Source organism: Dendropsophus ebraccatus, chromosome 13 (genome assembly GCF_027789765.1).
Source record: "Dendropsophus ebraccatus isolate aDenEbr1 chromosome 13, aDenEbr1.pat, whole genome shotgun sequence".
NCBI lineage: Eukaryota > Metazoa > Chordata > Amphibia > Anura > Hylidae > Dendropsophus > Dendropsophus ebraccatus.
Window position 1 is genome coordinate 36,321,012 of NC_091466.1, and position 23,748 is coordinate 36,344,759.

The 23,748-nt window shown below is 44.7% G+C and overlaps 2 protein-coding genes across 7 annotated transcripts in view; both read left to right on the forward strand.

The window, feature by feature from the left end:
* LOC138771452 (uncharacterized) overlaps positions 1-6,353 on the forward strand; it is an 80,704-nt gene extending 74,351 nt beyond the window's left edge. For all 5 annotated transcript variants that reach the window (XM_069951157.1, XM_069951154.1, XM_069951156.1 and 2 more), the window contains 4 exons: positions 580-690; positions 1,446-1,552; positions 2,288-2,378; positions 6,023-6,353. In XM_069951157.1, coding sequence (XP_069807258.1) covers positions 580-690; positions 1,446-1,552; positions 2,288-2,378; positions 6,023-6,139 — 426 coding nt within the window. In that variant the 3' untranslated portion in view covers positions 6,140-6,353. The remainder of the gene's footprint in view (positions 1-579; positions 691-1,445; positions 1,553-2,287; positions 2,379-6,022) is intronic.
* Positions 6,354-21,320: 14,967 nt separating this feature from the next.
* BAZ1A (bromodomain adjacent to zinc finger domain 1A) overlaps positions 21,321-23,748 on the forward strand; it is a 57,654-nt gene continuing 55,226 nt past the window's right edge. Inside the window, exons 1-2 of one of the 2 annotated variants that reach the window (XM_069951370.1) lie at positions 21,321-21,661; positions 21,863-21,993. In XM_069951370.1, coding sequence (XP_069807471.1) covers positions 21,881-21,993 — 113 coding nt within the window. In that variant the 5' untranslated portion in view covers positions 21,321-21,661; positions 21,863-21,880. The remainder of the gene's footprint in view (positions 21,662-21,862; positions 21,994-23,748) is intronic. The other variant, XM_069951371.1, reaches the window with a different exon arrangement.

Below are 23,748 nucleotides of genomic sequence, written 5' to 3' on the forward strand. Positions count from 1 at the left end.
TAAAAAATATTTTAACTTTTTTTTTTTTTTTCACGTTCTAAGTCCTCTTTGAGGACTTTTACATAAAATTATTAGATTGCATACACTGATCATTGCTATGCCATAAGCATAGCATTGATCAGTGTAATTGGGGTTCTGCTGATCGAGCCTGCCCGTGGCAGACTCAATCAGCAGAGTGTCGTTCGGACCACACGGAGGAAGTTAAAAAAGACCCCTGGCAGTCAGTGAAAATGATCAGGACCACTGCAGACTTTACGTGCTGCGGTCTTGCTGTGGCGTTTAAGGGTTTTTTGACAGGCTGCAGAGTGATCGCTGCAGTCTGTCATTAACGGTGAGGGCTTGGCTACTGAATGCAGCTGGCCCCCCCTTCTATGAAGCACACTCCGCTCCGGAGAGAGCTTCATAGCTTTCTAGAGACCCAGAACATAAATGTATGTCCAGGGTGGTCTGGTGACAGACTTTCAAGACGTACATTTACGTCCAGGGTAGGGGTCAAAATCCAACCATGCTTTGTTAGTCAACAATTTCTCAACTAAGGCAAATTAAATGTTCAGCGCTTACTTTCTTTTTTAAATTTAGGGTTATGTTTACAGCTCAGCCAGTAAACTGGAAGGAGTGGAAATCAATGCTGAATTCTGTGATCTGCAGGAGGAGGTCATAAAGAAGTATAGATTTTTTGACAGATTGCAGGTAAGGTAACTTATACACATACTTGCTAAGTCATAGCTTGCTCTGCTAGTGGCTGCCGTGCACACAGTGGTAGTACTCGAGAGACTACCTTAGTGTATTAAATATTCTAATGCCCAGCTAAAATACATTAGAATATAGTGTTTCAGCAACTGCTTACTTGCTCAAAAAGTTTTTTTTACTTAAAGCGACTCTGTACCCACAATCTGGCCCCTCCAAACCGATTGTACTGTCGGATAGCTGCTTTCAATACAAGATCTGTCCTGGGGTCTGTTCGGCAGGTGATGCAGTTATTGTTCTAAAAAACAACTTTTAAACTTGCAGCCCTGTGTCAAATTGGCGTGGCCTGCGATGTCTCTCCTTCCCTCCTCATCAATGGGAATGTCCCAGGCAGGATTTCTCCTATTCATCACTTGTCTGAACACTGCACAGGTGCCTTAACGACCCAGCTCATGTGCAGTTTTCAGAGTGATGATTGGGGAGCAGATTTTGGGTACAGAGTCGCTTTAAAAATAGGTGACAGCAAATATCAAATATATGGGTGGACAGTGATCAAGTACCTCTGATTAATAATCCTAACAACAGTATCACTTTTGTCCTATTGGTGCTATGATAAGGTTGGAGTATTTACACACATGCTTTCTCTCCTCCCTTTCTCTCCCTCTTGCTGTAGTTTGGTTGAATACTCTATGTGTGCATGTATTGCTGGTTCAAGTTGCTATGAACTTTCTCTTCTCTTCTATCCTTTCTTCATGCAGGTGCACCATTCAGATATTTGCAGTCAAAAGACTCTTCTGCACCAAGCTGATGTGGTTGTGCTAAATAATGTTTTTGAATACTTCCTGAACAAAGAGGAACAAATGAAGTAATCCTCTTGCATACACTTACTGTGTATTGTTTGGAATCTATTGCATATACAGTCTATGATTGTTAACCAATAATAGCTGAGTATTTCCATTAAAGGTTGTAGACCTCTTGACTGAAACATGCTTCATAGCAGGTGGGGACCGGCTGCAATCAGTAGCCAGGCCCTCAACGTTAATGGCAGGCTGCAGCGATCGCATTGCAGCCTGTCAACCCCTTAAATGCCGCGATCGAGCTGGAATAATTTTTATTTGCATTTAAATGAACATAAAAATTATTCCAGCTCGCTCAGCGGTCAGTTATCTCTTCCCTCCCATACACAGAAATGTTTGTCACGGCCGAGCAATCCTGTGTTCTCGGGTAAGCCGCAGTCAGACCTCTCTTATCTCTCCCAGATTTTAAGTCAAACCCGATCTCTATCTCCACCTACGTAATCTGAGACACACACACCTTACGACGATGGCTGTACCAGCTGCGAGCAGTGGGTACGGTTTACAAAAGGATATAGTTTGTGGGGACCTTAAGACCCACCCCGTTTAGATGGAACATTTCAGCAAGAGATTACCTTTTCCTATTCAGGATTTCTATAATACTGTTAGTTTGCAGTATTTTCTGCATGGTCCTGAAATAACTATATTTCCTTAATATTATCATTTATTTCTACGGTTTTGTTTGTTGTATAAATGTGAAGATATGATTTTTTGTGCCTTAACAGTATTTAAACACTTCTTTCTAGAGCCTGGATATTTATGTATGAGAACTTAAGGAACAAAGGATGCCTTGTAGTCACCGTACCTAGTTTAAAGGAATCCTTCTGCAAACTCCAGGTTGGTTGTTCATTTTGTCTTTGTTGTATTATCTTGTGTAGGTGATGGGCATAAAGTCACATAAACATCACTTTCAGTGGGAAAAATAAGTACAGTTTTTGATACACTGCCAAGTTTTTCCACCTAAAAGGGATGAAGTGTAATTTTTATTGTAGGTACGCTTCAACTGTGAGAGACAGACTCGTTATTTTTTTTCCCCCTAGAAATCACATTTGTATGATTGTCAAGTTATTAATTTGCATTTTATTGGATGAGATAAGTATTTGATCACCTACCCACCAGCATGAATTGTAGCTAAAAGACCTTTGTTTTACCTTAAAGGGGAACTCCACATAAGGGAAAAATTTTTTCTATTAAAAGTACATTAAAAGTTATATAGATGTGTCTATATAATGTATTAATATAGCTGTACAGTTCTGCCCCACCGGTAGCTCATTTAAATTCAGGAAGTGAAGAAAAATGGCCTCTGTGCCAATTCACTGCATTTAATTCAGTAACACAATGAAACTGCAATGTGTGAATACAGCCTAGATGTTCTGCAACAGATTTGGGCGGGGAATGGACAGGGTGGAGGACTGTGATGAACAGCTGACGGAAAGCATTGCATTCTGGGACCTGTAGTACTATGTACAACTGCTCAACCAGGAAGTACAGCCACAAAATACAGAACAAAACCCTCCAAAGCAAATAGATTTTTGGTAGTTTCAAAACTGGGTTAGACAGGCAAGCAATGCTATATGTTTCTCCAGCTATTTTTTTTTTTTACCTCTACCTGGAGTTCCCCTTTAAGAAGCTTTCCTACTCTGCACTCACACAAAGCTTACCATAAGTAACACACTACGCCATCATGGATTAAAATTAAAAAAAAAAACGCTAAGCCCCCTGCTCACACCAGCACATGTCCAGGCCCATTTGAAGTTTGCGAATGACCATCTGGATGATCCAGAGGAAGTATGGGAGAAGGTCATGTGGTCAGATGAGACCAAAACAGAACTTTTTGGTATCATTCCACTCACCATGTTTGGGGGAAGAAGAAGGATGAGTACAACTCCAAGAACACAGTCCCAACTGTGAAGCATCATACTTTGGGGCTACTTTACTGCAAATGGGGCAGGACAACTGGCTGTATTGAAGGTAGGATGGATGGAGCCATGTGTCGCAAGAATTTGGCCAAAAATCACCTCCTCTCGGTAAGAGCACTGAAGATGGGTCATGGCTAAATCTTCCAGCATGACAGTGACCCAAAACCCACAGCTAGGGCAACTAAAGAGAGGCTAAGAAGCATTTGAAGGTCCTGCAGGGGCCTAGCCCATCTCCAAACCTTAACCCAATAGAAAATCTTTGGAGGGAGCTGAAACTCAGTGTTGCCCAGTGACAAACACGAAACCTGAAAGATCTTTACAAGATCTATAGCGGCGGCTCCACTGCTCTCACCTATGGGCCACACAGACAATCTAAAGATTGTCCCTGCAGCCCGCCTGCTCGATGTGTGCGTATAATATCACTGACAGCGAGCAGGGAACGAGGAGAAAAGAAGCGCTGACCTGACAGCCCAAACACGGCTCACACCACCAGAGGCTTTACAATAGACCAACCAAACAGCAGGAGTTGTTTGGAGTGATTAAACTGTTCCTGCCATTTTTTGTAAACCTGTCTTGACAAGTTGGCTTTGGCACACATACAGGATATTGCATTGAAATAGATAACTCCACTGTGAGGAACCCTATCTTACCCCAAGATCCAACACATCCTGATCAGATTAGGTTAACCAGCACCTCTTAATTATCCAAGCTCAACTTAACCCATGAGGAACCACTACAGGAAGGGTTAAGAAGTCTCATATTGTTCCCGTAAATCTGCTACACCCTGTCAGCTGTGGTGTCTTACAGAAACACACCAGGTGTAACATCTGAAATCTCCTTTGCTTTTCCTACACTATAATGAAAATAGAACTTTTTAAAGGATTTGCCCTCTGGCTTACTTGCATAATGTAAGAATTAACTTATGACCCATGGCCGTGACCCCCACCACCACCATGTGTAGGTGCTGTTTTAGAAATCTGATCGTTCACAAAATAAGAGGAAGAGAGTGTACAGGAGATATATTTAATAATAATTATAACACCTTTTTGATGTAAGAGGTTAAAATTAGAGATGAGCGAACCTCGAGCATGCTTGAGTCGATCCGAACCCGAACTTTTGGCATTTGATTAGCGGGGGCTGCTGGATAAAGCCTTAAGGCTATGTGGAAATCATGGATATAGTCATTGGCTGTATCCATGTTTTCCAGACAACCTTAGAGCTTTATCCAAGTTCAGCAGCCCCAGCTAATCAAATACCGAGCATTCAGGTTCGGATCGACTCGAATCCGAACCCGGTTCGCTCATCTCTAGTTAAAATCTTTCGGTGTCTGTAGATGGAACTTTCTGGTTAATAAAATCCTGTAAACTCAGCAGCATCGGTACTGGCTATCCATACTGGTGCTACATATGAGGATATACAGTAAATGGACTATGACATTTTTACTATCAAAAGAGATTTCTTTGCACAATCTTCTCTTTCCAGGCTTGAGAACTTCAGATTCCAGAATTACAAACTTTCTGTATTGTCAGAATATTTATTGTCCCCTCTAAAGTTTTAAAGGGGAACCTGTAGCAGCAGAGCTGCACATTTCAGCACTATTTGGTGCGCTGGGGGTGGCTTCCTCGGCCCCTCAGTGCTCTGTCCCATCCGTCTGCCAGGTTGTATGTCACTTCTCACTTATGTATGTTCATCTATTAATAAGTAGCCAAGTCTCCCTCATATGCTTAAAGTGACACTGTCACCCCCTTTGTGCTTTCTGACATCTCTACACAGGTGTAAAGGGTAAATTTAGCATTTTTCATACCTTATTTTATATCATACGTCATGGTGTTTGGTCAAGTAAAAAGTGTCCTTTTATCAACTGCAGATTGTATTAAGTGGGCGTGGCCTCGCAGCATTAGCGCCACTTAGCTCCGCCACAATGGCACCGTTGGCCCCACCCCCTTGACACCCATTGGTTGGCTGACGTAAAGGGGGTGGGGTATAGATCTTTCGGCCAGCCTGTTCCAATTGCCGATGAGGGGACGGGGCCAACTGTGGTGTTGTGGGCGGGGCTAAGTGGCGCTAATGCTGCGAGGCCCCACCCACTTAACACAATTTGCAGTTGATTAAAGATGACTTTTTACTTGAACAAGCACCATGACGTATGATATAAAATAAGGGATGAAAACCACTAAATTTACCCTTTATACCTGTAGAGATGTCAGAATGCAAAAAGGAGGTGACAGTGTCACTTTAAGTAGGAAGTACAAACGTACAAACCAGCAAGCGGATGGGACAGTGAGGGGTCAAGGGACACCCCCAGTGAACCAAACAGGCTAATTAGCGTATTTGTTCCAGATCTAAATACTCGAAATATAAAGAGTGCCACCAGAATGGGCAGCTCTGCAGCTACAGGTACATTGTATGTACGAACCTGCTGATTTCCCTTTAAATGTGAAACCCCCATTATATGATGGCAGAAATGCTGTATATATTGCTATACATCCAGAATTATTCTGTACACTCCACACTTTTCCTTCATCTTTCTAATTTGTTTAATTTCTATTTTTGCTGTTACAGATAAATATACAACTAAGTCAGTGGGTAGAAGAAATTGAACTGGATACTGATCTCTTCGTAGGACCAGACACTGACCAGGAGGCTCTTAGTGACATTCATTTGTACAGAGTCCTATAGAAGAAGATGGAACAGAAATGATGTTACTTTTACCAAATAGTAATAAAACTGCAAAATGAGTAAATATGTATAACTAGGACTATAATTACTTAGGTTTTTAGGAGTGAATTTTTAGGACTAGAAGTCACTTTTTGTCTTGGGAAAAGAAAACTTGCATCTGCAGTTTGGGGGTTATTTGTATTATCCATATACAGTGGTTTGCAATAAATTAGAATATCAACAAAAAGATTTTTTTTCAGTAATTCAATTCAAAAAGTGACCTTATATATTTTATAGAGTACATACAGAGTGAACTTTTTCAAGCGTTTATTTCTGCTAAAGTTAATGATTGTGGATTACAGCCTAAAAAAAACCAAAAGTCAGTATTTTAGAAAATTAGAATATTATATAAAACCAACTAAAAAAATGTTTTAACACAGAAATGTCGACCAGATGAAAAGTCTGTACAGTAAGTGCCCTTAATACTTGGTCAGGGCACCTTTTGCATGAATGACAGCATCAATGCGGCATGGAGGCAATCAGCTGATAGCACTGCAAAGGTGTTATTAAAGCCCAGGTTGCTTTGAGCCTTCAGTTCATTTGCATTGTTGGGTCCGGTGTCTTTCATCTTCCTCTTGACAATACCCCATGAATTCTCTATGGGGTTAAGGTCTGGCGAGTTTGCTGGCCAATCAAGCAAAGTGATGCTGTGGTTAGTAAACCAGGTATTGGTACTTTTGGCAGTGTAGACAGGTGCCAAATCCTGCTGGAAGATAAAAATTCCATCTCCAAAAATGTTTTCAGCAGAGGGAAGCATGAAGTGCTCTAAAATTTCCTAGTAGACGGCAGCGTTGACTTTGGTGTTGATGAAACACAGTGAACCTACATCAGCAGATGACATGGCTCCCCAAACCATCACTGATTGTGGAAACTTCACACTAGACCTCAAGCAGCTTGGATTGTGTACAGCCTCTCCACTCTTCCTCCAGACTCTGGGACCTTGATTTCCAAATGAAATGTAAAATTTACTTTCATCTGAAATCAGCATCTTGGACCACTGATAAAACAGTCCAGTTCTTCTTTTCCTCGGCCGAGATAAGACGCTTCTGGCATTGTTTATTGGTCAGGAGTGGCCTGACACATGGAGTGCAAAACTTGCAGCCCATGTCCTGCAGATGTCTGGATGTGGTGGCTTTTGAAGCACTAACTCCCAGCAGCTGTCCACTGTTTGTAAATCTCTCCCAAATTTTTGAATGGCATTTTCTTTACAATTTCTTTACAAGACTGCGATTCTTCCGGTTGCTTGTGCACCTTTTTCTACCACACTTTTTCCTTCCACTCAACTTTCTATTAATATGCTTTGATACAGCACTCTGAGAACAGCCAGCTTCTTTGGCAAATAACTTTTGTGACTTACCCTCCTTGTGAAGTGTGTGAATGACTGCCTTCTGGACATTTGTCAAGTCAGCAGCCTTCCTCATGATTGTGTTGCATACTGAACCAGACTAATTAGGGTCCTATTACACGGAGCGATTTTTAACAATTAACGACTAACGATCGCAAACGGGATTGTTTATCGTTAACCTGAAATCGTTCACTATATTACACAGAACGATAATCGTTAGTTACGATCGTTACTATGATCATTATTGTGATCGTTACTATAATCGTATAATCGTATATTCCTTCTGATCCCAGAAAAACAATGAACAATGTGCAATTACACTGAACGATTAGTGACAAAATGCGGAACTTGAGCGAACTCCATGGAATTACAGTGAACGATTAACGATAATTTTAGGTTCAGATCTAAATCAACGATCAACGACATACGAGCGATTTTTCGATCTTTGCCTGCAATTACACAGAATTGTTTAAATTCGAACGATTTAACGATTTTTCGCATGATAATCGTCCCGTGTAATGGGTTCATAAGGGACCTTTTTTAACACTTAGGAAGCCACTGTAGGTGTTTTGGGTTAATTATTCAAATTTTCTGAAATACTGACTTTTGGCTGTAATCCATAGCCACTATTGTCATCAGACAAGCCTTTGGTGGTAGTGGAGCCTATACACCTTAGATGGTGGCCAGGGTATTATAAAAGATCCCACCTAATGGTGCGTTTAGGCAGAGCGATTATCGTTCGAATTTTCATGATAACGATTGCATTTGAGCGATATTGGCTTGTGTAAACACAGCGAATGATCAAGCGATGAGCGAGAAATAGTTCATTTTGATCTTTCAACAAGATCTCAAATCATCGTTGGTTGTTCACTGAAAATTTGCAGATCGATTCATGTAAACAGTCTTTCAACAATTCAACCTATGTATGAGATAGGCTTAAGCGGTCTTAAAACGATCGCAATAACGATTTTTTCAAACAATCTATCGTTCCGTCTAAACGTTGATCGTTATAAAAAACACATCATTACTCCGAAATCGTTAATCGTTCGATTGGGCGAATTATAGCTCCGTGTAAAAGGACTATTAGAGCCTACAGTCTTCTGTGTTCATTAGATGCCCCTGACCCTGTTCAACCACCAAGACTGATAGGCTTATCCCTGTCACTGTGCGGGGAACCTGAGGAAGGGGTTTGAATGACCCCAAAATGTGTTGTACTGCAAATAAATAGTACTTTGGTTCTATATGATGACCATTTGCATTATATGGCTGGGTTTACACTACGTATATTTCAGTTAGTATTGTGGTCCTCATATTGCAACCAAAACCAGGAGTGGATTAAAAACACAGAAAGGCTCAATGTTGAAATTGAGTGGGTGGCCGCCATTTAATAGCAAATATTTGCTGTTATTTTAAAACAACGGCTGTTATATTGAAATAATGGCAGTTATTTACTGGTATATGGCGGCCATCCACTCAATTTCAACATTGTGTAGACAGAGCCTTTCTGTGTTTTTAATCCACTCCTGGTTTTGGTTGCAATATGAGGACCCCAATACTGACTGAAATATACGTAGTGTGAACCCTGCCTATAACTGGCATGGTGAAGGAGATGAGGAGGAGGTCTACTGAATGGCCACTGCTGGACACTACAGATGCTGTGATGTCTACCAAGAGTTGTCCCTTAATACTTCACAACATAATCTGTAAGGCTACTTATTTCCGCATATATTTGTACAGTAAACCTCTGCACTATGACAGCATATTTATGTTACAATAAGAACAGTGTGTAGGTACAGCTCACAATTGAAGTCCTGAATAGGTCGAGGTTAAACTAAAAATGTCCCTACCTAGAAATGAGCAGATAATGGAGACAATAGTGAAAATGAGTATTTTAGTCCTCTAGACCAGTGCTTCTCAAACTATTTCTTCTGGAGCCTCACCCAACAGACCAAGGCAATGCCTGGGCCTCACCAGACTGACCAAAAGGGTGCCTGGGCCTCACTATCTGTGGTGAAAGTCCATTTAAAAGCTGAAAATAATGCTAGGACTAGCTTTCACTCGTCTCCCAAGCTCTAGATAGTAATAAAGCAAGTTTGAAATACATTAATAATGTTGCTAAAATGGAGATTTTGGAGGGCTGTGCAGATCATAGTTACTTTTGTGAAAACTGGCTCCCTGCTGGGCCTCATCAACAACTAGGGGGCGCCTCACTGGTGAGGCCCGCCTCACAGTTTGAGAAGCACTGCTCTAGACCACAACAGCCCTATCTTTCAAACAAAACAATAAAATAATTTAATAATAGAATCTTTAGATTACTATATAAAACAAAAATTCAAATAGCAGTTATATCTAAAAGGTCTCAAAAGGTTCCTACCATGTCTAAAGAGAACCTGAGCAGTTACAAAATCTCATAATTGTGATAAAAAAAACATGTAAAAATAGACAATATTTTAAGATGGTGCGGTACCGCTGGGCCCTGGCCCGGTCCTGTAAGGGATTAGTCACACCCTTATAATCCCTGTATGTGTCCCAGTGTTTTGGGAGTAATTAGAGTCTTAGTATTACAAATTGGTATGTGGAAGCAGTCTCGTATACAATATATGAAAAATTTTTTATTGTAGTATCAGTTCATACTGGACTTGTAGTCCTAGCGCAGTGCTGGTACATGAACGGTTTAAGTCCAAATATTTCCCCAAGAGCACTATTGTGTTATGTGATTTACACAGAAGTTCCGATCTCTGGTGGGATGAATTGATTCAAAGTCACAATATTTGGCCACAATAAATAGTTGTTTGTAAACAGGCTGAGTAGTGTGGAAAAAACGGCCAGAAATATAACTATTTCTGGCAGTTGGTTTCTGAAAGCCGGAAGTGCCGGACCTTTCAGAAACCAACTGCCAGAAATAGTTATATTCTTTTCAATAGCTGCCATCTTCCAAGATGGCTAATGAATGTCCCTACAGGCCAATTTAAGCGTTTAAAAAGGAATTGTACAAGAACTGAACAATTTAAGATAGAGGCTAAACATTTGACAGTACGATTCCAAGAAAAGAAATATCCAGATACCATTATACACAATTCATTCGCCAAAATCAGGGAGCTGGAAAGACAATCCTTTTTTGAGCCAACAAACAAAACCCCTTCAGAGACGGCAGAATCCGTCACTCTCCCCTTCAATACTGACCATAAAAGTATGTATCCCATACTTCATATTTTTTATAGTTATCACATCCACATAACCTATTTTTATATCTATATATTGCTGTATCTATATTTTTTTTATTGCATATCTAGTCTATCTCTATTCATTTATCTTAAAACTATTCACATGCTGCATGTACTATGCGTTTTTAGGCAGATTATACTGACATAGGAGTATCATAGTGCAACTATATATTGCTTTTACACCATTCATTTATTGTGTATTAAATATCTTGCTGGTTGTTTTTAACAACTACAGAACTTTAACAACTACAGAACTTTAACAACTACAGAAATAATACCACATTATCCATTATCCATATATATCCTATATTCTATACTTCGTAGTTACTCATATCTATACAATTCATTTCACATTTATTGTTTATATTTTTTTCATTTATTGTTTGAGATCTATTTTATATCTATTTTATATTTAATCTTCCATCTCTTTTATTCATTATATATCTATTCTATATCCGTTTTTAGAACTATATTCATATGTTGCGTTTATTATGCGTTTTTTGATCCATCTAGACAGAGTGTATTAATATAGGATTATCTGTTGCCTATATACTACTGATGTTTTGTGTAATTAAATATGTGGCGTCTACAGTACATGGAAATTGCGATAGCACATGTTAAGGACATTATGTAACAATCTTGTTTGTACATTGCATGTGCCCAGATAAGAAAAAGGACATAAGACCTTATGGAGATCCCAAAAGATGGCCTGGAACATCCTTACCAAGTTGTGATTTTCCTTACCGCATGATTAATTAGAGGTCAACTATAAATGCCCCCTCAATATGGGACCATAATGATTGTTATCACCGCCACTGACGAAGGGGTTCATTTTGAGAACCGTGAAACGCGTTTGGAAAAAAGTGACTTATGGACGAGTGCAATACAGGACTAGCTATCCTGAACAAACACTAACGTTCCACCATATATACTATTTTATACTGCTCAGCCTGTTTACAAATAACTATTTATTGTGGCCAAATATTGTGACTTTGAATCAATTCATCCCACCAGAGATCGGAACTTCTGTGTAAACCACATAACACAGGACTGCTGTTGGGAAAATATTTGGAGTTAAACCGTTCATGTATCAGCACTGCGATAGGACTACAAGTCCAGTATGAACTGATACTACACTAAAACATTGTTTCATATATTGTATACGAGACTGCTTTCACATACCAATTTGTAATACTAAGATTCTGATTACTCCCAAAACACGGGGACACATACAAGCATTATAAGGGTGTGACTAATCCCTTCCTGGACTGGGCCAGGGCCCAGCGGTACCGCACCATCCTAAAATATTGTCTATTTTTAAATGTTTTTTTTATCACAATCATGAGATTTTGTAACTGCTGTAAATTCTCTTTAGACGTGGTAGGAACCTTTTGAGACCTTTTAGATATAACTGCTATTTGGATTTTTGTTTTATATTATAATCTAAAGATTCTATTATTAAATTATTTCATTGTTTTGTTTGAAATATAGGGCTGTTGTGGTCTAGCCCCTTAACGACATCGGGCGTAAACTTACGCCCTCGCGCCCTGGTACTTGGCGCATCAGGGCGTAAATTTACGCCCGATGTTTCCCCGATCGCTGCGTGTTCGCACACAGCGATCGGGGAAGATGGCCTGCTATAAATCATAGCAGGCCATCTTAGCTTCTCGGCACGGGGGGTGGTTAACACCCCCCGTGCTTACGATCGCCGCTATAGGCTGATCAATTCAGATCAGCCAATAGCGGCGATCGGAACCTTTCCGGGTCATCGGTGACTCGATGACCCGGAAAAAAATGGCGGTCGGTGCTGTCCGAGGACGGCACCGACCGCCATTACTGTAAAAAGTAATGGTGGTCACCGTGCCACCGGCCCGATCGCCGTGAACGGCCGGCCATTCACGGCGATCGGGCCGGTGGCACGGCGATCAGAGTCCCACAAAATAATAAATACCTGCCCTGGACCCCTCAGCTAGGTAGCGGAGGGGTCCAGAGCAGGTATTTGTACATTACTCACCTGTCCCGGGCTCCTGATCGGCGTCTTCCGGGTTCGCGGCGTCCTCCGTCATTCCATTTGGTCTTCGGGTCTTTCCGGCGGTCCCCGTCGTCTTCTTTCGGCTATTTTCGGCTCCAGCCTCGTCATTTTCCGGAATTTGCGCTCTGCTGCCCTCTAGCGGCTGATATGTGTAATACACTTATCAGCAGCTACAGGGATGTTCAGAATGTAGAAAAAGTTTTTTTTTTTTTTCCCAATTTTTTTTTTTTCTATTTTCCGCACCCTATCGCCGCTGAGTGTTGATCAGCATCGCACGAAAGTGCGCTGCTAATCAGCAACTCCTCCTTTTTGGCGTAGGGTGTTTTTTTTTCTATATTCTACTGCCACGGTCTGCTGATAAGTGCCGCACATAAGTGCGGCATTTATCAGCAACTCCTCTGTTGGCGTAGGTTTTTTTTTATACTTACTGTAAGAAAAACACGTAAAAAACACTACATTACACCACACTACATTGAATAAAGTTTGACACTACACCACTACATACCCCATATACTAGTCCCAATATAAAGATGGCCCCTAGGGTGTTTTCGGCGTCAGAGGGATACGTTATTATTGCCTCCGACACCGAAACAGCCAGTGAGGATGAATGGGGGGGATCCTTCGTTCCTCCATTCATCCTCATCATCCTCATCATCCAGTGACGTGTCTGGGGGTAGCGTAGCGTACGCTGCCCCCCAGACACGTCTTTTCCGCCAGTACCGTCCCAATAAGAGATGACGGTATGGCGTAAAATTCTACAAACTCTGTGAGCGTACCTCAGGGTACACTTACAGATTTAGGGTACATGCACACTGCGGAATGGCAAAGGATAACCCTTTGTGCATTCCGCAGCTGGCACCCGCCGGCGGACTGATGCGGGCGCATGTCTCTACCCGTGTCATAGACTCCATTCTATGCACGGGCGGATTCCGTCGTCCATCCAAAGAATGAATACGTTGGACGGAGAGCGGAATCCGCCCGTGCATAGAATGGAGTCTATGACACGGACGGAGACGTGCGCCTGCATCAGTCAGCCGGCGGGTGCCAACTGCGGAATGCACGAAGGGTTATCTGACGCGATTCCGCAGTGTGCACGTACCCTTAGAGTGTATGTAGGAAGGGACACCCGAATGCAGCCCCCAGATGCCCCCTCCCCCCCCATCCTCGGAACAAGTGGAAAGATCGTCTGGGAACTGATCTTCCCACTGCTGGATAAAGGTCACCACCTGTACGGGGATAACTTTTATACCAGCACCCCCTCTTCCGGTCCCTCGCTGCCCGAGCTACTGTAGCTTGCGGCACGATCCGAACATATCAGAAGCAGTAATAGCGCCCTAATATTTAGCAGCCATGGAGCGGCCCCAGCGCTTCTGGATATGAGGGACCCCGTATCGCACCAGGGCAACATTTTCCAGGTGACGTCCTGCACACTGGAGAACGGGAGACCCCAGAAGAAGTGCAGAGTGTGGCGTAACAGGGGGATCAGGAAGGACGCCATTTTCCAGTGTGACACCTGTCCTGATCACCCTGGCCTCTGTATACTGGATCGCTCCAAGGCGCACCACACGTCATTGGGGTTCTACATTATCTAAATTCTGTCCCTTATTCCTATTTCAGGGGTCATGTTGATCCGGGGATTATTCTGATCGCCACTATGGAGTCGGGAAGGAATTTTTCCCCTGTGATGAGGCTACTGTCGTCTGCCTCACAAGGGTTTTCTGCCTTCCTCTGGATCAACACAGGTTGAGTTTGATGGACACCTGTCATTTTCAACCTTATAAACTAATAATTGGCCTAATACCCCCAAATAAATTAGAATTGTCCCTTTTCCCCAGCTAAGTAGGTATGGCCGCCATTCCCATTAGAGGATGCCATGATGCAATTACAAAGCCTCTGTGCGGCCAGGACAGTAGAAACCCCCCACAAGTGACCCCATTCTGGAAACTACACCCCATAAGGAATCTAACAAGGGGGGCAGCGGGGATATGGCCCCCTGATGACGGCCACATTTGGGACGTGAAAATGAAAAAAATTGTATTTTTTATTTTCTCTGCACATGTTCTACGTAAGTGACTGTCACCAGTGGGGTCCATATCCTCACTGCATCCCTTGTTAGATTCCTTATGGGGTGTAGTTTCCAGAATGGGGTCACTTGTCGGGGGTTTCTACTGACCTGGCAGCACAGGAGCTTTGTAATTGCGACATGGCCTCCATCCTCCATTCCAGCCTCTAAATGACGCTCTGTCCCTTTGGTGGCTTGCCCTGTGCCCATATGGCACATTATGTCCACATGAGGGGTATTTTCGTACTCAGGGGAAACTACCCTACACGTTTTGTGTTCATTTTCTTTTTTAACCCCTTGTGGAAATGGAAAAAATCAAGGCTAGACCAACATTTAGTGTAATTTTTGTAAAATTTTTACTCTAAATCATTAATCTTGTCATGATTTTTTCATTTTCACAAGGGGCTAAAAGATAAAAAAAAATAATAAATGTGTAGAGCAATTTCCCCTGAGTACGGAAATACCCCACATGTGGACATAAAGCCCCATGCGGGTGCAGGGTAAGCCTCCGAAGGGAAGGAGCGCCATTTCGTTTTTGAAGGCTGGATTTGGATAGAATGGATTTCGAGGGGCCATGTTGCATTCAAAAGGCCTCTGTGTTGCCAAGACAGTTGAAACCCCCCACAAGTGACCCTATTATGGAAACTACACCCCTCAAGGAACGTAACAAGGGGTGTAGTGAGCATATGGACCCCACTGGTGACGGGCACAAATGTGGAACAATGTGGCGTGAAAATGAAATATTACATTTTTTACACTATAATGTTGGTTTAGCCTTGAATTTATCATTTTCACAAGGGGTTAAAAGAGAAAAAAACACACAATATGTGTAGAGCAATTTCCCCCGAGTCCGTAAATACCCCACATGTGGATATAAAGCACCATGTGGGCGCAGGGCAAGCCTCCAAAGGGAAGGAGCGCCATTTGGATTTTGGAGGTTGGATTTGGCTAGAATGGATGATGAACGCCTTGTCGCATTTACAGAGCCCTCGTGCTGCCAAAACACTGGAAACCCCCCACAAGTGACCCCATTCTGGAAACTGCACCCCTCAAGGAATCTAACAAGGGGTGCAGTGAGGATATGGACCCCTTGATGACAGGCACATTTGTGCCATGAAAGTGAAAAAATGAAATTTTTTACTTTTATGTCACATTGTTCCACATTTGTGCCCGTCACCAGTGGGGTCCATATGCTCACTGCCCCCCTTGTTAGATTCCTTGAGGGGTGTAGTTTCCAGAATGGGGTCACTTGTGGGGGGTTTCCAGTGTCTTGGCAGCACGAGGGCTCTGTAAATGCGACATGGCCCTTGAAATCCTTTCCAGTGAAATTCAGCTTCCAAAAGCCAATTGGCGCTCCTTCCCTTTGGAGGCTCGTCCTGCGCCCCCTTGGCACTTTATCGCCACATGTGGGGTATTTCCGTACTCGGGAGAAACTGCGCTACACATTTTGTGTCTTTTTTTTCCTCTTATCCCTTTAAGAAAATGAAAAATTGAAGGCTAGAACAACGTTTTAGTGTAAAAAATAAATTTTTGTTTTTTCACGCCATATTCGGAAAATCTGTGAAGCACCTGTGGGGTCCAAATGCTCACCGCACCCCTTGTTAGATTCCTTGAGGGGTGTAGTTTTCTAAATGGTGTCCCTTTAGGGGTGTTTTTTAGGTTTTGGCACCCCAGAGCCTCTGCCAACCTGACGTGGTACAGTCAGAAATGACCAAATATAACGGAGGCGTTGAAATTCACTAGGTGCTCCTTTGTATCTGAGGCTTGTGGTTGCGTCAAATAGCGCAATAGGGCCACATATGGGGTATTTCTATAAACTGCAGAAACAGGGCAATAATTATTGGGGTGCATTTCTCTGGTAATAGGTTTATAATTATGAAAAATATTGGATTACAATAAAATCTCTGCACAGAAAATTTAAATTTTCAAATTTCTTACACACTTAGCTTTTATTTCTGTGACTCCCCTAAAGGGTTAAAACACTTTCTGGATATGCTTTTGCAGAGTGTGGGGGGTGCAGTTTCTGAAATGGGGTGCTTTATGGGGCTTTCTAACATACAGGCCCCTCAAATACACTTTAATTATAAACCTGAACAGGTCCCTAAAAATATCAGATTTTGAAATTTTACTGAAAATTTGGAAATTTGCTGCTAATGTTTTAAGCTTCCTATTGTCTAAAAAAAATGAAAGATCGTTTAATAAATGGCGCCAACATAAAGTAGACATGTTGCTAATGCTATTTAATATATAATTTATGTGGTATAACCACTTTCTGTATACGCAAAAAAGTTTCAAAGTTGGAAAAATGCATTTTTTCACATTATTTGGGGTTTTTTCATAAAGATTCGTTATGAGTATCGATTCCAATTTACCAGAAATGTAAAGTACAATATGTCACGAGAAAACAATCTCAGAATCAGCCGGATAGGTAAAAGCATCCCGAAGTTATTAATGAATAAAGTGACACTGGTCATATTCATAAAATTTGTCTCTGTCATTAAGGCCATTTCAGGCTCTGTCCTTAAAGGGACAGTGTCACATTTTTGAAAATTTTTTAATGAAAAGTAATAAGAAAAAATAGATGTGTTGTATTTTTTTTTTTTTTTTTTACATTGGGCTTGAGTGTCTTTTATTTAAACTAATGTATGCACAGGGGGCTGCCATTTTAATAGTGTCACTATACGGCACCTCCATAACATTGGAGTGAACCGACGGAGTCCGTCTGGTTCACTCAAACTGGAGGCTCCGTCACTGTGTACTGCGCCATGTGCATAGACATGCGCAGTACACAGCTTACCTTGGGCGGGGTGGCCATTTTTCTGACGTCCAGGAGAGGAACTAGAACGGGGGAGGAGAGAGACCGCACAGTGAGTGGGCAGGAGAACACTGTGCAGCTCTCTCCCCCCGCCCGTCCGCCCGCCCGCACTGAACTTGCCAGCAGGCCAGCCAGTACGGTCCCCCCAGTACAGTTACGGGGCCGGAATGAGCTTCGGGCACGGACAGGCTGTAATACACCGTCCCGGAAGCTCACAGCTGCAGCCTCTCTGTGCCCGGACTTCTCTCCTGCTCGGCGGCCATGTGACATTGCGGCGCTGCAGAGCAGGAGAGAAGTCCGGTAACCGAGAGGCTGCAGCTGTGAGCTTCCGGGACGGTGTATTACAGCCTGTCCGTGCCCGAAGCTCATTCCGGCCCCGTAACTGTACTGCGGGGGACCAGCCTGCCCTTACCGCGTCTTCTCCCCGTGCCCCCCATCACCCCAGCGCCTCTCTCCCCCCCCATCACCCCAGCGCCTCTCTCCCCCCCCATCACCCCAGCGCCTCTCTCCCCCCCATCACCCCAGCGCCTCTCTCCCCCCCCATCACCCCAGCGCCTCTCTCCCCCCCCATCACCCCAGCGCCTCTCTCCCCCCCCATCACCCCAGCGCCTCTCTCCCCCCCCCATCACCCCAGTGCCTCCCTCCCCCCCCATCACCCCAGCGCCTCTCTCCCCCCCCATCACCCCAGCGCCTCTCTCCCCCCCATCACCCCAGCGCCTCTCTCCCCCCCCATCACCCCAGCGCCTCTCTCCCCCCCATCACCCCAGCGCCTCTCTCCCCCCCATCACCCCAGCGCCTCTCTCCCCCCCCCATCACCCCAGCGCCTCTCTCCCCCCCCATCACCCCAGCGCCTCTCTCCCCCCCCATCACCCCAGCGCCTCTCTCCCCCCCCATCACCCCAGCGCCTCTCTCCCCCCCATCACCCCAGCGCCTCTCTCCCCCCCATCACCCCAGCGCCTCTCTCCCCCCCCCGTCACCCCAGCGCCTCTCTCCCCCCCGTCACCCCAGCGCCTCTCTCCGCCCCCCCGTCACCCCAGCGCCTCTCCGCCCCTGTCACCCCAGCGCCTCTCCGCCCCTGTCACCCCAGCGCCTCTCCGCCCCTGTCACCCCAGCGCCTCTCCGCCCCTGTCAATCCAGCGCCTCTCCGCCCGTCACCCCAGCGCCTCTCCGCCCCTGTCACCCCAGCGCCTCTCCGCCCCTGTCACCCCAGCGCCTCTCCGCCCCTGTCACCCCAGCACCTCTCCGCCCCTGTCACCCCAGCATCTCTCCGCCCCTGTCAATCCAGCGCCTCTCCGCCCCTGTCACCCCAGCGCCTCTCTCCCCCCTGCCACATCAGCTTCTCCCCGTCACCCCAGCCTCTCTCTCCCCCCTGTCACCCCAGCGGCTCCTCCTACCCCCGGCTTCTCCCGCAGCCCTACCTGTGTAATGTCTGACACTGCGGACATCAGAGAGCAATAGCCTGTACGTAAGTGTGTGTTTGTCTATATATATATATATATATATATATATATATATATTAGTACAGGATATTGCTCGCTCGTATCACTGGTGTCTGCAGTGTCACACATCACACAGGTAAAGGAGGTGTATGTGTATATATATTTACCACCTCTACCTTTGTAATGTGTGACACTGCGGACACCAGAGAACAATAGCCTGTTCTCTTCTGTATCTATATATACCTCCTCTACCTGTGTAATGTGTGGCACTGCTGATACCAGAGAACAATAGCCTGTACTCTCCAGTATGTATGTGTGTGGGATACCTTGGATTAAGGGCGTTTTGGTTTAAGAGCTCAGTTTTTCAAAATTGTGACTTAGTGTAAGAGCATTGCTTTGGTGTAAGAGCTCCCTGTACTGGGTGGGAGGGGGAGGGGCATGGTCTGCATAGCGGGGTCTACAGCACTGTTCTCTGACCCAGGAAGTCTCCCTCACCTTCCAAATCATATCAGATCCACTTCAGGCTGGGGCTTGCATCAGGGGACAGGACTGTGGAGGTAATCTCTCCATAGCTGTAACCCCTCTCTCCCCGGACAGAGAGTGCTGCATGTATGTCCCCACATCTGTCCTGCTCATTCCTTCATGCTCCCTGCAGTCTCTGTCAGCCCTTGTGTTTCCCATCCTCTCCATTACTGTACAGTAACTTATAATATCACATTCTGCTGTTTCTGAATGTTTGTTTCATTAGTCTTACATGTTATTCAGAATAATAAATCATTATATTTGGGGTGTGGAACCAATTGTCTGCATTTCTATGATTTTTTTATGGGAAAATTTGCTTTGGTTTAAGAGTGGATTTGGATTACAATCACGGTCCCGGAACAAATTATGCTCGTAATCCAAGGCACCACTGTGTGTGTATATATATATATATACATATATATATATATATATATATATATATATATATATACACACACACACACTCTCTACGTGTGTAATGTGTGACACTACTGACACCAGAGCATTAGCCTGTACATACATATTATTTATATATATATATATATATATATATATACACACACACATATACGCACACACACCTCCTCTACCTATGTGCATGCGGGGGATGGGCAGTGAGAAGTGAGGGAGGTGAGTGTGGGCGAGCTGTATACGGTTCTGCAGCAGCTGAGGTGCATTATGAAAGGCTAGGGGCATGCTCCTTCTATCTGCACTGCTGTGCAGACAACAACAAAATGGTGCTGCCCAGCAGTACACATAGTATCACCTTTCCCCTCTTTGTTCTCCTGTGAAAAGAGGAGGGAGGTGATGATGTCAGAGCAGTTGAGCAGGGACAGCCTCTTTTTTTCAGCATTCGGCTTTCAGGCTGCTTTTACCAGCAGTGTACTGGTGGAGCTCCCCCTGGTGGCCATCACTGGGAAATATGAAAAATTAGATCGTTAATTTTTCATATTTCCTTACATGTAAAAAAAAAATGAAAAACACATAAATTAACAAAAAAAACAACAAATTCAGTTTTAAGACTTTCAAAAAAATTTTTTAATTTGCGACACATTCCCTTTAAGGGGCTAGAGGACTAAAATATTTATGTTACAGTTTCTAGATTACACATTATGGGACCCCTGTCAATCATTGGTGATCCCCAATGAATACAATGTCTTCTCTTGTAACATCAGGGTGTGTTCACACGTACAGGATCTGCAGCAGATTCGAAGCTGCAGATTCAAAGCAAATTAATTCTGGGCCATCAAATCTGCTGCAGATCCTGTACGTGTGAACGCACCCTAAGGGTACCATCACACGTACCAGATCCGCAGCAGATTTCATCTAAATAACTGAACACAGCATCAAATCTGCTGCGGATCCTGTACGTGTGAACGCACTCTAAATTGGTATGCTGAGTAAAAATAAAATCCCCTATCAGTAGGATAGAGGATATGTTTCGGCCCGCTGGGACCGCCATGGTGTCTTGAATGCTCAGAGACCTTGGGCAGCTCAGTAAACAATGCTCAGTGCACATGTATAACATGGAGTTGGGGTAATGTAATGTTTTCCTGGATAACCCCTTTAAGCATTTGTCTTGTATTCGAGGAGTTTCTGAGGGCCTCGCTTGTGAGAAGTGACCAATCAGGGCTCATCTTTCATTTTCCTACAGTAGTTTGCGATGAAAGCGGCGCGGTGATTGGTTGCTATGGGTAACAGTCATATTTCAGGCATCCCCGCTTGTCCTGCCCCTTATGAGGGCCGGCCCTGTGTGTGCTCCCCGGCTACACATATCATAACGAGCGCCAATCAGAGCGGCGGCCCGGCCTGCCTCGTCTCACACGCGCTGAGCGTACAACACAATAGGCGCAGATCCGGCGCTCACTTCCCTCTCCCGCCAGCAGCTGCAGCGACACAAGGTACCAGGCCGCCACCTCGTCCTCTTCCCGCCTCCCAGACCTCCTCCAGCCTCTCACAACCGGAAGTAGCCGGTAGGACAGACGGCGCGCCGCCTTGACGGGCGGTAATCTCAGGCGCTGAGGACTCGCGGCTCTTCACATGGGTACCGGGCTTTCCCGTCTTTCTTCTATTTGGAGTCACGTGGTCGCCTCCTATTCATAAGCCTGGTCTCTTCTGCCTCCCCGTAGTATGCGGGGGTGTTCAGGCCTTGTGTAGCCCGGCATTGTCTACCGGCTCTCTGTCTTGTCATGGAGCAGGCTGTATGAATAAAGATGTTGTTGTTGACTGCTGTCTGTCTTCACAGTGTTATCATAGAGGAGACATGCCGCTGCTTCACCACAAGCCGTTCACCCGGACCCCTCCGCCCGACGACCTGGACCCCACCGAGCGCCTCTTCTACTGCCGGGTGACTAACGAGGTCTTCAGAGACTATGAGTAAGATGTCTCCTCACCCTTCTCTTTGTTATGGGACTCGGCCATACACATGAGGACATAATAAAACTGTCTGCTGCCAAAGAAGCCAATCAGAGCTCAGCTTTCCTTTACCAGAGTAACATACAAGCTGAGCTCTGATTGGCTGCAGCAAAGACAGGTCTGCTGTACATGGTGTCCTGTTAGCCCCCCTGTTACCTGGCTGTTCTGAGCTGAAATGTTGCCCTGTAATACTGTAGAGACCATGTCTTATCTGGGTGTTCTGAGACAAAGTACAGGACTGTAATACTGTAAGGCTGTATTGGCTATGTTCACACAAGGTATAGAGACCGGCCTTTCCGTGACCCGGCTGGGCCACAGAGTGGCCGGTCTCTGCCCGGATGATCTTTTCACCGCAGCGCCCGCATCAGAACCTCCCATAGCACACAGTGAAGGAAGAGGCCGCTCTGACAGGGTTTCCTACAACCGCAATTCAGTCAATTGTGGCCGTTGAAAACTGACATGTCAGTTCTTTGCGGCCTTGTGCAGGATCCCGGCCGGAGCGTATACGATGTGTATACGCTCCGGCCGGGATCCCACAGAAGATAAGGCTATGTCCACACCACACAAAGTACGTCCGTTTGTACTTTTACGTAGTGTGAACACAGCCTTACTCTGTGAAGACCTCTTCACAGTGTTGCCCACATAGCAGAGGCAATGTGCACACATGTGTAAAGTACGGCCGTTGTTGCTGATGGCAACAACGTCTGTACTATTACATAGTGGGAACGTAGCCTAAGGCTATGTTCACACTACGTAAAAGTACAGCCGTTGTTGCCATCGGCCGTACTTTATGCGGAGTGGAACAATGCCTTATTTTCAATGGGATCCCGGCCAGAGCGTGTACACATCGTTTACGCTCCGGCCAGGATCCCATGAGAGGCCGCAAAGAACTGGCATGTCAGTTTTCTGCAGCCGCAGCTCAATGAATTGCGGCCGTAGGAAAACCTGTCAGTTCACACAGTGAAGCGAGCAGCTCCGGCCGCTTCCTTTACTGTGCGCTATGGGAGGTTCTAATGCGCCCGCATCAGAGCTCTGCGGCCGGAAAGATCATCTGGCTGGTGGTCACGGAACGGCCGCTCTCATACATAGTGGGAACATAGCCTAATACTGTAGAGACTGTGTCTTATCTGGGTGTCCTGAAGTAAAGTACAGGATTGTAATACTAAAGAGACTGTGTGTTATCAGGGTGTTCTGAGGTAAAGTAAGGGAATGTAATACTGTAGAGACAATGTCTTATGATTGTGTTCTGAGGTAAAATAACCTGTTCCTAGCCACAGGTCCATAATACGTTATAATAACTTGTTCCTATCCACAGGATGTGGAGTAAGGGTCTTATTACATGAAATGATTGTCGCAGTATTTGTCCCTTAATTGTTTGGTGTAATAACATTCAGCTGACGTGAACAATCTTCTAAAATAACAACAACAATATTGACGGTCTGTTGGCCATTGCTCTGTGTAATAGGAGTGCTAGCAGCTGACCGCCGTACACACACACACACACACACACACACACACACACACACACACACCCCGTGGCTGCGCTGCTCCCCCCCTTAATGTCTGCATGTTACACGCACAGACAGTGAGCGGGAAACAAGGAAGAAGACAGCATTGACCTGACAGGTTGGCGTTCGCTTCCTCTTGTAAATCGGGCCTTGTAATAGGGCCATAGGTGTCAGACTCCAGGGTCTGATGGCGGAGACACCTTGCACC